The sequence below is a fragment of the Acanthamoeba castellanii genome, assembly GCF_000313135.1.
Source record: "Acanthamoeba castellanii str. Neff unplaced genomic scaffold scf7180000084645, whole genome shotgun sequence".
Lineage (NCBI taxonomy): Eukaryota > Discosea > Longamoebia > Acanthamoebidae > Acanthamoeba > Acanthamoeba castellanii.
This window is the reverse complement of record NW_004457313.1, coordinates 1,008,579-1,023,137: the sequence shown is the minus strand read 5'-3', so window position 1 is coordinate 1,023,137 and position 14,559 is coordinate 1,008,579. Positions and strand designations below refer to the sequence as shown.

Below are 14,559 nucleotides of genomic sequence, written 5' to 3'. Positions count from 1 at the left end.
CTTATTATTATTTTTTGTCATAGACACCAAGTTGTGTGTTCTGCGTTCTTCGTGGCTCGTTGCTGGTGCGACAAGGACAGAAGTTTCGGTTGAAAAGGGCGAAGAACAGCTGAAGTCAAGTTCGGGGCCGCCAGCACGGAAAATTGAATCAAAACAACAAAAATAAAATAATCAATCCGAGGGGCCTTGCTGTGGAGGGATGGATCTTTTGTCGTACGTGCGTTCTGCCGTCTCGAAAGACAAAATCAGATTCAGGGATGGCCAGTACGATCTGGTACCATAGAAGACTCGGCTGCTGCAACGATTTTACAAATTCAATTTTTAATAATTTGATTAAATGCCCCCTTCTTGTATCTTGCAGGATCTTACGTACATTAGGGACAATGTCATTGCGATGGGATTCCCTGCCAGTGGCGTGGAGTCTGCCTATCGCAACGACATCGGGCACGTCGCCGAAATGCTCAACGGTAAATCATTGCAATTGCCTCCGCATGTGAATGCGTGCTTGCTGATGCCCTTCTTCCATTTCCATTATGATTCTGATGCAGCACGACATTTCATGCACTACATGATTTGGAACTTGAGCCAACGTCCCTACGACTACGGTCTCTTCCATGACATGATCCAACCCCTGGGCTGGCCCGACCACCACGCTCCCGCCCTGTCCCTCCTCTTCAAGATCGTCTCTGGCATGGACTCGTACGTCAAGCTCGCCTCTGGGCTGAAGCAACGCTCACAGCAACACTCGCTCACTGTCACGTTACAACACTGCAGGTGGCTCAAGGCCGACAAGAAGAACATTGCCGTAGTCCACTGCATGGTATGCTTGCGCACCGCCGCACACGCACACGCACCACCGCACACGCACATGCATACCACCGCACCACCGCACACGCAGGCTTTAATTGGCGTGATTTTCTGTGGGACGCATTCGTCGCGCAGGCTGGCAAGGGACGAACAGGCACGGTGATCTGTTCCTATCTACTATACTGCGGCGAGTTCGACGATCCTCTCAAAGCCATACGCTTCTTCGGCCGAAAACGGTACCGACGGCGCTTGACGCTGCACGCGCGCTTGTAGCTTGACTTGACCGCATGCGGACGCACCGGTGGCTCACTCTCGACGTCTTCGCAGCTCTGCGATCGAGGCCGGCGTGGAGCAGCCCTCGCAGCAGCGGTATGTGAGTTATTTCAGTGACGTCCTCAACGGCTTCGTGCCGCGACCCCAGACGCGCAGGCTCAAGGTGAGCATCCCTCTTTTTCCCCATTGACCTACTCTGCTCTGCTCGGCACTCGCGTGTTTTCGCTGACGTGTACGCGCGCTCGCACGTCCAGCGACTGGTGCTGCGACCGGTACCCTCATTTTCACACCTGAGCGGGATCCGGCCAGTCCTGCACATCTTCAACACCACCCAATATCCGGAGACGTTGATCTACACCAACGCCCCGGTGCCCGACATCGACATCAGGTGCCTTCCCCCCTCTTCTCATGATGGCCATCTGCGCAAGCCCGCATTCTTATCTCCGTGTGCGGTTGTGTGTGTGTGTGGTTGTGTGTGTGTTGTGTGTGTGTGTGTGTGTGTGGTTGTGTGTGTGTGTGTGTGTGGTTGTGTGTGTGTGTGTGTGTGTGTCGCAGGCACTACGCGCCCTACGAAGGCAAGGTGGACTTCCTGTTCCGAGTACCGATCAAGCTGAAGGGCGATATTTTGATCCGCTTGTACCACTTGTCGAGTCGGTTCGGCGGCTCCATGACGGCCACCGTACCGGTCCTTCGTGCGGTACTCGCAAGCTCCCTCCCGTCGACCAAATTAAAACTACCCCCTCCCCCGAGATTACGAGCCTATTCGCTCATACGCATGCCTCACACAATTCCAGCAATTCCATACCGCGTTTGTCGACGGTGAGGTGTTGGTGTTCACGAAGGAGGAGCTCGACTTGGCTTACAAAGACAAGCGGTACTTCTTCTCCATCTTCATCTTCTGCAGGCGCCCGATACGCATACTTGGTGCGGTGCTAATCGCGTATGTGTCGTGCGTGCAGATTCAACCACGCATTCGAGATGAAATTATATTTTGAGCCGGACGTCGAAGACGATGACGAAGTTGACGAGACCTGGACTCCCGAGGCGCACCAGAACTTCATGGCCGTGGTACGCACCACCGCACACGCACACGCACCGCCGCACACGCCGCACACACCGCACGCGCATGACACGCACCAACTTACCGGAGCTCAACGACGTCAGGCCAAGAGGAATCGGGAAAGAAAGAACGAAGAGGCCACGCGAAATCCATCGGGTGGGCTCGTGCACAAGAACAACATGCAGTATCGCGAGGAGCAGTTCCTGGAGAACGAAGCCAAGCTCGGGCGCGAGTGGCACACGATCGGCGACGGCGACGAAGAGGAGGAGGATGACGACGAGGAAGCGGCCGCCGCTGCCGAGAGCAGCGACGACGTCGGGGAAGCTCGTGATAATGGCTTCGACGGCGACGACGATTTCTCAATTCTTTCGGTGGTCGAGGGCAAGAATCCGCGGGTGACGGAGCGAAAGCTCGACCTGGACCTCAGTTCGGCCAAGTCGAAGCGGAACAGCGAGCTGGTGATCGGCACGCGGGACAGCCCGCGATACAGGCCCGATGCGGCGCAACAGGCGGAGGCCGCGGACGAAGAGGCCGCCGCCGCGGGGCAGCGAAGGCGGAGCCAGAGCGAGGAACGAACAACGACCACGTCGTCGTTATCATCGTCTTCATCGTCGTTGTCGTCTTCATCATCGTCGACGTCCACCAACTCCACAACGAAACCGACGACGCCGAGAGAGACTGCGCTGACGGACCCGCTCCAGCGCCCAGGACTGCGGAAGAGCACGAGCGCGCTGGGCAACCACCGATCGTCAATCGCTCCGGCGGCGGCGGCGGCGGCACCGGCAACCACGGGCGACAACAGCCGATTTGGTGGTGGCCGCAGCGGCAGCGACGACACCTCGTATTCGGACAGCGGCGTGGAGGAGGCGCTTGAGGACCTGCTCAAGGTCACCGAGGAGCTGAAGAACAGCGTTTTGCTGCGGGATGACGACGATGACGACGATGACAGCGGCGCTGATGTCTCGTGGCGGGACAACAACAACAGCGGCAGCGACTCTGAGTCGGAGGCGGCCACCGGCGCTACGGGGGACCGACAGCGCGGCGGCGTGATGATTGCGAGCGCCCGCGGGCGACAACAGCCAACGTCGCCACCAGCGTCGCAATCGCAGCAGAACGGCACCTTTGGCTCGCTCCAGGAGGACCTCTCCGACTTTGAGTTCCTCTACACGCAGGACGACCGCACACGGTACGGCTCGTCGTCGTCATCGTCGGCCTCGACGACACCGTCCAAGTCGCAGCACCGATTCCCCAAGCCCTCGTCCCTGAAGAAGTACTTTCTCGAGTGAATGAGCGAATGACACGCACGACACACGACCACTTGCTCAGCTCGCAACGAAACTGCAACCAAACTCAACTTGTGCAAATAAATAAATGTTTCAAAACGACAAGAAAGAACATCACTGATCTATAAAAGGAAAAGCCAGTTTGTGGCGGCTTTTGGACGAGCCCAGCAACAAACAACCGAGCACACTTCAAGAAGAAGAGGAAGAGGAAGAGGAAGAGTCGAAGGGGGGCTGCACTGCTACAAAAATCAGCGCCGCTGACTGCCGTTCACCCACGTCTTTGCAGAGATCGCGTGCGGTGCCAATGTCTGTGCAAGTGCCATTCGATGCGTGTAGCGGTGGGGACTCCCCAAGCAGTAATGCTCCTTCGCCAACAACCGATGGCGCCAAGAGGGTGCAGGGGCTGGTCAGCCTGCGGCTCCAGCAGCTGTCGTCGAGCGACCTGCTCTCGGCGCCCACGAGCAAGGAGCGCCGCTTGTCGCTGGTCGAGCTCGAGTCCAAGAAGCGCAGCCGGCTCATCCGCCAGTGGGAGAAGATGAGCCAGGAGATAGAGTCGGCGCAGAAGAGGGAGGAGCTCGAGCGATCACGACGCCAGGCCATCTCCCGCCAGAAGTCCCAGCTCCCCCCAGCCCGTCGACGCTTCGCAATGCGCAGACGGGCGCCGTCGGTCGTCTCCTCCGACGGCCTGGATACCATTCGGCCCCTGGCAGACTACGAGCTCGACCACGAGGCATCGACCGACGGTGGTCAGCCTGACGCCGAGGCCAACAATGACGACGGCGGGGCCAGCGCGGCTGCAGCGGCCTTCAGGCGGCTGACCAAGTCGGGCCTCATATCTCCCCGGACGCGCCCTCAGGGGCCGGCCTGGGGTGCGGCCCAGACCGGCGATCTGACGCTGGGGTCGAGGCGGGGAGGTTTGCGTGAATCACCGCATGAAGTGGGAGGCGGCAGCGTTGCGGACGTCGTGGAGGCGACCGAGGGCAAGAACTGGCTGGTCAGCGCCTGTGGGAGGCTGCCTCGGGCGGTGCTCGTCAAGATCGGCGGTCGGCCTTCGGACCAGACCAAGAAGCCATCGTCCGTCGAGCCACACACCACCGACGCCCATCACGACGCTGCGAGCCACAGCAACGACATCAGAAGCAGCAAAAACAACGACAACAACAACAACAATCAACAGAACGTACCACACAGCCCCGAGGCGCAGAAAGAGCGGCAGGCGGTGAGTGAGGTGGAGACGTTCCTGCGGCAACGAAGAGGTTCAACGGTGCAAGCCTCAGGCTTGGCGATTCCGAAGTTGAGCATCACCGCGTCGCCGGATCCAGTACCCAGGAGGGGGCGCCAACGGAGGGTGGAGGCGGTTGAAGGGGCCAACAACACCAGCAGCGGTACAGATGATGACGCCGAGGAGGCGGACGAGGGGAACACGAAGAGTTTGGTCGACGAGGAGTACTCGTCGGAGGAGGAGAAGGAGGACGGGGACGGGGTCAAGGTGGTCGTCAAGTGTCGCTCCAAGACCATCAACCGAGGTGCACCCTCTTCACTCCTCTTGTGCCTACTTTCCAAGCCCAGTGTTGAGCTCTGGGTTCCTCTGTTATCAGACGATTTGGCAGACCCGGTAAAGAAGCAGGGGTGGCTCATCAAGCTGGGCGACGGCCTCTTCGCCCAGTGGAAGAAGAGGTTCGGCTATACCCTCCCCCCCACCACTGTCCCCTGTAATCTGAATGGACGACGCGGGGTTCCAGGTGGGTGGTGCTGGAGTACCCCTTCCTCCTGTGGGGGACAGGTGCGGGCAAGCCGCCGGAAGACCGCATCAGCTTGCGGGGAGGCTGCATGGTGGACGCGGCCACCAACGGGATCAAGAATGTCAAGCGGGCAGGTACAAGAGTTCAATGCTCTCCGTCGAGTTGAATGCCAGCCCAGCTCTAACGTGTGTGTGGCGCAGATTGTACGTTTCGAGTCAGTGGAGGGAAGAAGATGTTTCTGTTGGAGGCCGCGTCGCCCGAAGAGAAGAAGGAGTGGATTGAGGCGCTCTGGACCAACGTGTTCTACGCCAACCCGGCTAAGCGGCACTCCGGAGTGGCCTACACAGTGGAGCTTCAGGTAAAACACTTCACTGTTATTGAGATCTCCATGCGAGCTCACGATTAGTGACGCTGACCTCATTCATGTCGGACAGATGGGGTTGGAAAAAGAGCCAAAGCTGTGCACCTTAGTGGTAGAGCTGCAGGGGCTGCGCATGATTGACACAACAACAAAGTTTGAGCTGTGGCAGCGACCAGCTCAGCACATTCAATCCATCACCCGGTATGACCCCCTTCGCTCTGTGCGTGTGCGATTGTGCTGACGTGGCGTCATCTGCCCTTTCGGCAGACCCGAGGAGGATAAGGAACGGTGGGTGATCTTCGATTTTGGCGACAATGGCGGGTGGGTAGTGGTGAGCCTGCAGCCCACCACAACCCCGACCGCCATCTATAACTCAGTGCAGAGCATTCTGCTCACGCATACGGCCTGGAAAGGCAACCCCATCCTCCTCGGGAACTACTAAGGGCCCAGCCTCTTGGCCTGTACATTCTTGTTTTTGTTGACTAGAAGAGAAACTTCATCAAGGATGTTGCTTTGTCATTTTGGTTTGGTGGAAGGGTGGACCATTTGAAGAACTTCACAGGGGTGCAATGTGAAGCTGATCACTGCTCCCTGGACCGCCCTACAGCTCAGCTGCAAGGGACTTAGTGCCAGGGCGCCCACAAGAAATAAGTCTAATCTTGAGTTGTGAGGCACATTGAGGCCCACTACCAGAGATTAAGCTGATAAGAACAGATACTACACTTGATCTTAGCCACGAAGGCCGAGAAGATGTCCTTCCCACTCCCCTGGCAGTGCTTTTATATCCACACAGGGCCACCCGGCTTGCTGGCTGGAAAAAGTGATACCTTAGCCAGCACTCACATTCTTTCAGCCGAAATCGTGTCGGTGCTCATTGGCTGCTGCAAGAACGGAATGTAGTGCGCGTTCTTACATGTTCCACAGCTCGATACCATATGTGTTGATGGGTACCCAGATCTGTGCGTCAGACTCAGCTGATTTTGTAGAGATGGATATGGACACTGTATGTTTAAATAAATAAATAGATTTATGTTTAGGTATATGTATATATGTATATGTATGTTTAGAGGTGGATACAAGATGATGGTTGGTTACTGCAGGAGCAACTGCGTGCAGTAGTCGAGGGTGGGCGTGGAGGGACGCGAGGGCAGAGCCCAGATGGCGTCGATGGGGCACGGGACGCCGAAGGAGGAGATGGACGGGACGAGCGGCAGAGGGACGACCGTCGAGGGCGCGTAGGAGAAGGAGGCCAAGGGCACGTGGATGGAGCTTCGGGTCTCGCAGGAGAGGAAGGGCGAAGCGAACGGCGACGAGGGGGTGGACCGCGTGTGGGGCGAGGGCAGCGGGGTGGAGTAGGCCGACTGCGGGTAGTAGTGGTAATCGAAGTAGTCGTAGACGTCTGCCGTGGGCAGCATGGGCACGAACACCTCCTCGCTCGCCGTCCTTCGAATCTCCACGACGCTCCTCTCCTGCACCTGCACCTCAGGCTCGGTGGTGATCTGCATCTCGACTTTCATCTTCTTCGATTCTTGCTGCGTCTTCTTGTGCGTTTGCCTTCCCGCGCTTTTGTTTCTGTCGACACGTCGCACTTCTTCGGGTTGCGTGTTGTGTCTCTTCTTCGTCTCGACTTCCACCTCCTCTTCCTCGTACTCCTCCTCCTCCTTCCTCCTTCGCTTGCGGTCCTTCTTGTCGACGGTGGTCTTGCGCTGGCGGCGCTTACCGCCTCGGCGTCGAGCCTCGTCTCGAGACCAGCAGGCATTGTCGAGGCTCGACGTAGACGACTGGATGAGGCCGAGCAGGAGGGAGTTGACCTGGCTCCTCGACTGCTCGTCGCCCCTCAGAAGGGCCGACCCCAGCGTAGGGACGTTGTCCATCGACATCGACATCGACGCCTCCTCGCGTGTCGTGGTCGTTGTGGTTGTAGTCGATGCTGGTTGATGTTGAATGTTGTCAAGTAGCGGGACCGAGAAAAAGGCCAGAAGTAGGGCGATTGGCCGATGCTGGTGGTGGTGGTGAAAACGGCGAAGAAGAAGTTGGTGCTGCCTCAGCAGGTAGGTGATGGGTGCTGGACGGTGCGGTGCGTGGATGGTGTTGTGAGAAGAAGAAGAAAGATGGGCTTGGCCGATTGTTTGGAGGTGCGGTGGTCGGGCAGGTTCGTCTATAGGATACCAAGAAGAAGGTCACGGCGTTCTCGATGGTGGGCGACGGTGGTCGGGAGATGGTACGGTCGATGAGGCGCTTCTAGGAGGTGTAGCTGGTAGCTTGCGTGTTGTGGTTGACAAACGCAGAGACAAAGAGGAGGAATGAGGGTCTGTGTGGCCCTTCTTCTTTTTGTATGTGTGATTGGGCGGAGGGGCAGGCCCGTACACACTGGAAAGGAAGCTACCCAGTCCACCCCGAGCGAGATGCTCTCCATTACCGGGAGCGCTTGGGCAGGTCTGGCCGCTCCCCATCAACAACTTGCTTCGTTCCGGTTGAGGCGCGACCGAGAAAGAGATTCGGTCATGGTCGTACCTGCGGAGCAATTGGAGAGAAAGGCGCGTGTTGATGTGCGAACAGGTGGCGGTTGGCGCCCATTGCACGCTTTGTACGAGACGATCATGTGCGATGTGCACCGCCCCTTCCGTGTCGACACCAGCGACATGACATTCTCTGATGTTACCGACCTGAAGCGGCGCGATTGACGCCGAAAGGTAACTTGGACACGCCCTTGACACCAACTCTCATTGGCAGGCGCATTCAAAATAGTCCATCACTTGCCCGAGCCGCGTGGTGAGCCCACTGCTCTCCAGCAACAACCAATTGGCACTCTCCTCTTGTTGGCTGTGTGTTCCAATTTGTATTGCCAAACAAAGGTAGAGTGTACCGCACACCTCCAGAGAGTTTGACTTGTCGGCCCTCTTGTCTTGTACATTATCGTGGTGGGTTTGCACACACGCCATAATACATCACGCTCTCTTCAGGTCGCGAATTCTGAAGAGTATCTTTTTCCTGTGGCCCAGCGACTTGACTTCAAACTCGGTCAGCAGCTTCTCTGCGGTCAAGCCCAACAGCGCATCTCTGTTGTGGTGTGGTGGTGTGGTGTGATGTTGGTTGTGTGCGGCAGGTGGGGTTGCAAAAAAAAATAAAAGGTGAGGGGAGGTGAGAAAGTGATTCATATGAGCACGTGAAAGAACGATTTGGGTGTAGATGTGCACCCAATACAGGCGTCAAGGGTGATGCTGGGAATTTCAAAGCAAAGCGAGCAAATTTAGGCCAAACAAGGCAAGTGCCCAAACAACGAACACAAAAGAAAGCGAAGAGACACGACTGGCAGACGACAGGGAAGCAGAGCCAGGCAGAGCAGAGAGAGGGAGAGAGAGACGGAAAGCGACGTACCCGTTGATGGAGTGGCCCTTGAATGTGGGTGCGTACTGGGAGAAGCCCTTCATGCTGAGCCACTCGGCCACGTCGTTCACGCTCCACTGCGCCGGATCAGCGGGCAGTTGTTGGCCTGCATTGCCGCCACGCCCCCCAAGCGTTGATATACGACGCAGTTGCAAGATGTCGGAATCACTATGAAACAGGCACACAACACGACACGATACACAACGAGAGAGAGAGAGAGAGAGGCAGGCGTACTCTCTTCGGGTGCGGCCGTCATGGCCGCGGCTTCTTGCTGAGCGAGCAGCTCTCGCTGGATAACGCCGGGCGGAGCGGTCAATCGACGCCTATCAAGAGCCGACGCTGCGCAGTACCGAACCGCACGACACACACAAGACACACACGACACACACACGACCGCACACGACACAGCGTAAGTCCGATGGGAGAGCGACGTCGTGGACATGGGCAGAAGGGTTTGGGCGAACGTACGCGAGAGGGGCACCTGCACGCCGATCGTCGAACCCACGCGCAGGGGGTTCGTCGTCGGGTTGATGAACTGGGGCACGCCCGCACCGGACGAACCCATGTCTGGACGTCCACCAGGGCACAGCGTCAGCCAGCAGCAACGTCAGCCAGTCCGGCAAAGATGGAGCCAAGTGGCGAGGGGTCGGTACCGACGGAGAGCGAGTGGGCGATCCGGGTGGCCGAAGCGGTGCGCTGGAGCAGCTGCTCGTCCTCGGGGCCCTTTAGGGGGCGAGTGGATCGGTGTTAGGCATGTGGTGGCCTGTGTGGGTTGTGGGGGCGAAGTTGGTACCGGCGCCCAGATCTGCTCGCAGTTCTCGACCAGGCGGCACACGACGTCGTTCATCTCCATGACCGGCATGTTGAAGGGCGGCTGGTGACCATGTTAGAACAGAATGCGAGGAATGCGAGGGAAAACGTTGGTTTTGTTTCGTTTTATCACACATACCTGCCAGAGGACGTTGGGGCCGATGACGATGCCGATGTTCTGGGGCGCCATCATGTTGACGTCCGAGTGCTTGCTCAAGCGGAAGAGGAACTTGTTGACCTCCTCCCACAGGTATCGGTTGTGGAGGGGCAGCTTTCGCACCAGCGCGCGCAGGGTGGGTACCACCTTCTCCTCGGGCACGTCATCTGCCACGTGTGCCGCGCAGGGAAGTAAGGGAATGTGGTCCGGGGGGGCGGGGCGTGATGATGACGTCAGCGGGCGGGCGGGCGGGCGTACAGACGTCGACCCACTGGCGGTAGAGGGCGGAGGTGAAGAGAGGCTCGGGCAGCTCGCGGATGTACTCCTTGAGGAGCGACGCCAGGTCGTCCCTCGTGCATCCCGTCAGGTCCGGCACCTTGCCTGCATCCACGCCGCCAAAAAAATAAAATAAAAATCGTACATTGTAGACGGGGTGGCTTGGGGGGAGGGGGGGAGGGGGGAGAGACAGAGAAGAAAGAAGAGACGTCACGTACCGCTATCGACCTGCGACCGCACCTTCTGCGCGGTGATCGCCGAACCCGAGATACGGAACAAGCCCTGAAATCAACGCACACGCACACGCACACGCACACGCACACGCACACGCACACATTGTGATCATGGGTGATGTTGTCAGCAGCACAAAAAAGAAAGTAGTGTCAGCTCGAGCTGACCGTGAAGAATGATCAAAGCCCGTACCTGCTCGCTGAAGGTGAGCGGGTTGTTGGCCAGCTTTTCGAGGACCAGGTGCACGAACAACGGAATCTTCATCTCCGGGTGCGAGAGCTTCTGCCGCGCCATTACTGCGATGCGAGGGATTATTATTATTAGCATTCTTATTATTATTAAAACAAATTAATAGCCAAAAAGAAATAAAAGCAAAGTACCTTCGTCGAGAGTGGCGCCAAACACTTTGGTGCTCTTGGGACCGCGAGGGATCAAGCCGCTGCCCGAGAGCTTATCTTCGAATTCCTCCCTTGATGCCGGCCTGCATGATGTCATTGGTGTCGCCATGTGTCGTGTGTGCGTGTGTGTGTGTGTGTTGCGTGTTGTGCGTGCGTTGCGTTGCGTTGCGTTGCGTTGCGTTGCGTTGCGTTGCGTTGCGTTAGAGACGAAACTGAGAGAATTGCGAATTGGAGTTGCAGACATGAGAGTGAGACACGGGAGCGCTGTTGGAATAAAGAGCAGGCCATGAGGTGGTTCAAATTGCGATTACGATGAATCGTAACAAAAATTAGGTGTGTGGTGTGGGTGGGTGGTGTGAAGCTGAAGTAAGAGTGAGCCAAAAAGAGAGAGAAAGCCTCAAACCTGAACTTGAAGAATGAGGTCAGCCTCTTCTTGACGTTGGCCTTGTCCTCCAACTCCTGCACACGCACCACAATCAGCATCTCTCCAACATGTGACGTCGCACACATGGCGCGGAGGGATCGCGTACGCCTTCGGGCGAACCGCCAGCGAGGGCGGGCGAAGCCGCGGGCGACCCGGAGGCGGTGAGGGAGGTGGTGGCTCGCTTCGACCGGTTGCTCTTGCTCTTGCTCTTCTTTTCCTTGTCCTTTTTGCTGTTCTTGTCCTTGATGATGATCTTGACCTCGATCGAGCCCTTCACGCCCACATCCTTGTGGCCCGGCCGCGACTGCAGCGTGTAGCTCTTCTTGTGCTCCTACTCGCCGTTCACACCATTAATTGAGTCTCAAGACACCGCACACCACCGCGCACACCACCGCACACACCACCGCACACACCACCGCACACACCACCGCACACACCACCGCACGCACGTAGAAGGAGACCCGTACCCCGACCATGAAGGGGAGGGCGAATTCCTTGAGTGGGATGTTGAAGTAGCCCAGCACGTCGTTGGAGCTCATACGATCCCTGTACCAAGGTGCGCGGTGCGGCAGGCCCAGGGCCCAGTGTGAGTCTGCGCAAGAAAGAGCGAAAAAGAGCGAAAGCGAGAGAAAGCGATGAAGCACCGGTCCCAGCAGGTGACTTCGACATCGTCCTCCTCTGTGAACAGACCCCTTTGTGTGCACCAATCGACCAAAGGTGAGTCGCAACAGAGGGTCGAGGGGAATGAGGAACGTACAGTTTGATGCATTCGTTCCAGACGGGGTTGACGGTCTGCGGGTGGGTCTTGGTGCGGTACTTGTTTTTCTTGAACCGTATGGTGCAGAACGGGTCGCTCAGCCCTACACGGCGCAGCACAGAATATGAGTTTATTTTTATTCTTTATTTAAATTGTAAAATAAAAACAAATAAAGAAGAAAAAATAGACTCAGGACTTATAAAATAAATAGAAAAATGAGTCTCATGTGGAAGGGGGTAATACCGGCTTTGTCACGTCCGGCGAGGCCGCACCCGCCCAACACTGGAGAGTGGAAGGTGTCAGGCATAAATCTACCATCAAGATTGAAGATAAAGAACGAAAGCGACAATAAAAGGAGAAGCGAATCGGGTCCCTTGGAAGAACATAAGGCACCTTCAATAACCACGGCAAGAGGCATAAAGTCTCTGTGGTACCCTCTCCGCCCACCGTCAACTTACTTGTAACTTGCGACAAACTGTTCGTGCCTCGTGTCCGCGGCAACCGAGCCAAGCAGAAAAGACAATATTTTTGTTTTGTAAACTAAGATTGCACATGAAGAAGCGTTGGGGCTTCCATCCACAGGTGCTCGCCTCGCGCGTGTGTCACCTCGTGCCCGGGCCTCAGCCAACCGCGGCCCGTCGTCTGTACGCCAACAGTCTGTGACTACTTCCTAGAACGATTCAATCAATCAATCCTAACCGCAATTGGGGATTGGGGAAACAAAGGGCCACGACCGCGCCAGCCACCACCGCGATCGACTTTGGACGGGGCCAGCCCGCGCCCTCGTTGCTGCCCTTCGGTCTGTTGCAGGACGTCGCCGTCCCTCGTCTTGCTGACGACCTACGCACCCTCTACGCTCAGGGCACGTCCCCTTTCACCGTCTCCTCATCTAATCACCTCGCCGAGCCGGTTATTGACACGACACACACACGACACACACGACACACACGACACACACGACACACACGACACACACCGCACACACCGCACGACACGCTCGCATGCGATGCAACACTACAGGCAGGTCTGGTTGTTTGGGGTATGGAGAGGACAGAGGCGGCAGACGCTTCCGATTGCGCTTTGCCGATTTCCTGCGCGACCAAGCGGGCCACGCAGTCGATGGCGAATCGCTGTTCATGACCAACGGATCGTCGCAGGGCCTCCAGATGGTGCTCGACCTCTTCACGAGCGAGGGCGACACCATCTTCGTCGAGAACCCGACCTACTTTCTCGCGCTGGCCATCTTCAAGGTCACTCCAACCTCTCTGCGTGCGGTCGTGGTCGCGTGCGTGCTGACGCGGTTGCTCCGCAGGGTCGAGGCTTGAACGTGGTCGGAGTGGAGACGGACGAGCAGGGAATCAACGTGGAGGACCTCGAAGCCAAGCTCCGTGTCCACGGTCGGCTCAACAAGAAGGTGCGCCAAATTGCAGGTTGGCCACGATTCGCTCAAGGCGCCGTACCACATCTCATGTGGGGTGCGGTTGTGGTGTGTGCGCAGCCGCCGGTGGTGTACGTCATACCCACGTTCAGCAACCCGACCGGGGTCACGCTGAGCATGGAGCGAAGGCACCGTCTGCTCGATCTCAGCCGACGAACGGAGGCCAAGATCGTCGCCGATGAGGTCTACCAGTTCCTTGCCTTCGGCGACCAGCACCGTCCGCCACCGTCTCTCTTCCACTTGGCCCAGCAAGGTGAGAATTTCTCTTTCGCTTGCAATCTTGTGAGCGCTGCGGTGGACTCGCCCAACGCCATTTGATGACGAGGACTGCTGGCTAAGTGTGTGACGTCGCAGGTGGGAGCGTGGACCACAACGTGATCACATTGAATTCGTTTTCGAAGATCATGGCCCCTGGCCTACGGCTCGGTTGGCTTCAGGCGTCCGAGCCCTTGCTCAAGCACATCGAAGAATGTACATTCCACACACACACACACACACACACAACACACACACACACACACCAAAGACTTGACATGCGATGTCGTTGGTCGTTGGTATGTGTACGGGAATCAGACGGGCCGATACAGAGCGGCGGCGGACTCAACCCAGTGGTGCTGCAGTTGGTCCACCATGCGCTGGAGGCCACCGACAAGCGCGGCCAAGGCGTGCTCGCCCAGCACCTGGTCCATTTGCGACGCACCTACGCACACCTGAGCGACACCCTCTGCTCGGCGCTCCAGGCCTCGCTCCCAACCGCCAGCCTCACGTCGCTGTCGTCGCACGGTGCTGACGGCGCGGCCGCGGGCGAGGCGCGACGACGTGGCGTGTGCTTCGATCGGCCCAGCGGCGGCTACTTCGTGTGGCTGCGCCTGCCTGACCTTCTGCTCGAGGCCAGCGACGATGCTTCACTGCGACCGCACGAAGCGTTCGCCCGCGCGTGCCGCGACCGAGGTGTGGCCTACCAGCCCGGACACCGCTTCACCGCTGCTTCGCCTCCGTCGTCGGCATGGGAGAACTACGCGCGGTTGAGCTTCGCGTACTACTCGCCCGACGAGATCGCCGAGGGAGTGCGCCGGCTCGCCAGTGTCATCGACGACCTCGCCACACGCCAATGACCCCACCCAGGTACTACATTCTTGTCGACCGAAGAAAAAA

The 14,559-nt window shown here is 57.8% G+C and overlaps 5 protein-coding genes across 5 annotated transcripts; 3 read left to right on the top strand and 2 right to left on the bottom strand.

Moving 5' to 3' along the window:
• Positions 1–199: 199 nt before the first annotated feature.
• Positions 200–3,426, top strand: ACA1_096470 (dual specificity phosphatase, catalytic domain containing protein; the record flags this gene model as incomplete). The annotated part of the gene is made up of 11 exons (XM_004334941.1): positions 200–274; positions 362–467; positions 549–699; positions 775–820; positions 943–1,043; positions 1,135–1,243; positions 1,335–1,468; positions 1,636–1,759; positions 1,875–1,954; positions 2,040–2,148; positions 2,245–3,426. The coding sequence occupies 11 exons, from the start codon at positions 200–202 to the stop codon at positions 3,424–3,426; spliced, it is 2,217 nt and encodes a 738-aa protein (XP_004334989.1).
• Positions 3,427–3,727: 301 nt separating this feature from the next.
• On the top strand, positions 3,728–5,968 carry ACA1_096460 (PH domain containing protein; the record flags this gene model as incomplete). The annotated part of the gene is made up of 6 exons (XM_004334940.1): positions 3,728–4,949; positions 5,034–5,165; positions 5,207–5,299; positions 5,366–5,523; positions 5,651–5,727; positions 5,794–5,968. The coding sequence occupies 6 exons, from the start codon at positions 3,728–3,730 to the stop codon at positions 5,966–5,968; spliced, it is 1,857 nt and encodes a 618-aa protein (XP_004334988.1).
• Positions 5,969–6,617: 649 nt separating this feature from the next.
• ACA1_096450 (uncharacterized protein) lies at positions 6,618–7,412 on the bottom strand (the record flags this gene model as incomplete). Its single annotated transcript, XM_004334939.1, has 1 exon — positions 6,618–7,412. The coding sequence occupies one exon, from the start codon at positions 7,410–7,412 to the stop codon at positions 6,618–6,620; it is 795 nt and encodes a 264-aa protein (XP_004334987.1).
• Positions 7,413–8,474: 1,062 nt separating this feature from the next.
• ACA1_096440 (RhoGAP domain containing protein) lies at positions 8,475–12,384 on the bottom strand (the record flags this gene model as incomplete). Its single annotated transcript, XM_004334938.1, has 17 exons — positions 8,475–8,586; positions 8,905–9,019; positions 9,148–9,252; positions 9,382–9,480; positions 9,567–9,636; positions 9,707–9,787; positions 9,863–10,047; positions 10,139–10,261; positions 10,375–10,438; positions 10,580–10,683; positions 10,768–10,868; positions 11,189–11,244; positions 11,316–11,540; positions 11,677–11,755; positions 11,854–11,901; positions 11,967–12,069; positions 12,360–12,384. The coding sequence occupies 17 exons, from the start codon at positions 12,382–12,384 to the stop codon at positions 8,475–8,477; spliced, it is 1,695 nt and encodes a 564-aa protein (XP_004334986.1).
• A 134-nt stretch (positions 12,385–12,518) lies between these two features.
• Positions 12,519–14,519, top strand: ACA1_096430 (GntR family transcriptional regulator, putative; the record flags this gene model as incomplete). Its single annotated transcript, XM_004334937.1, has 8 exons — positions 12,519–12,548; positions 12,777–12,832; positions 13,021–13,216; positions 13,279–13,380; positions 13,465–13,621; positions 13,759–13,875; positions 13,978–14,087; positions 14,145–14,519. 8 exons carry the CDS (start codon positions 12,519–12,521, stop codon positions 14,517–14,519), a joined length of 1,143 nt encoding a protein of 380 aa, XP_004334985.1.
• Positions 14,520–14,559: the final 40 nt, after the last annotated feature.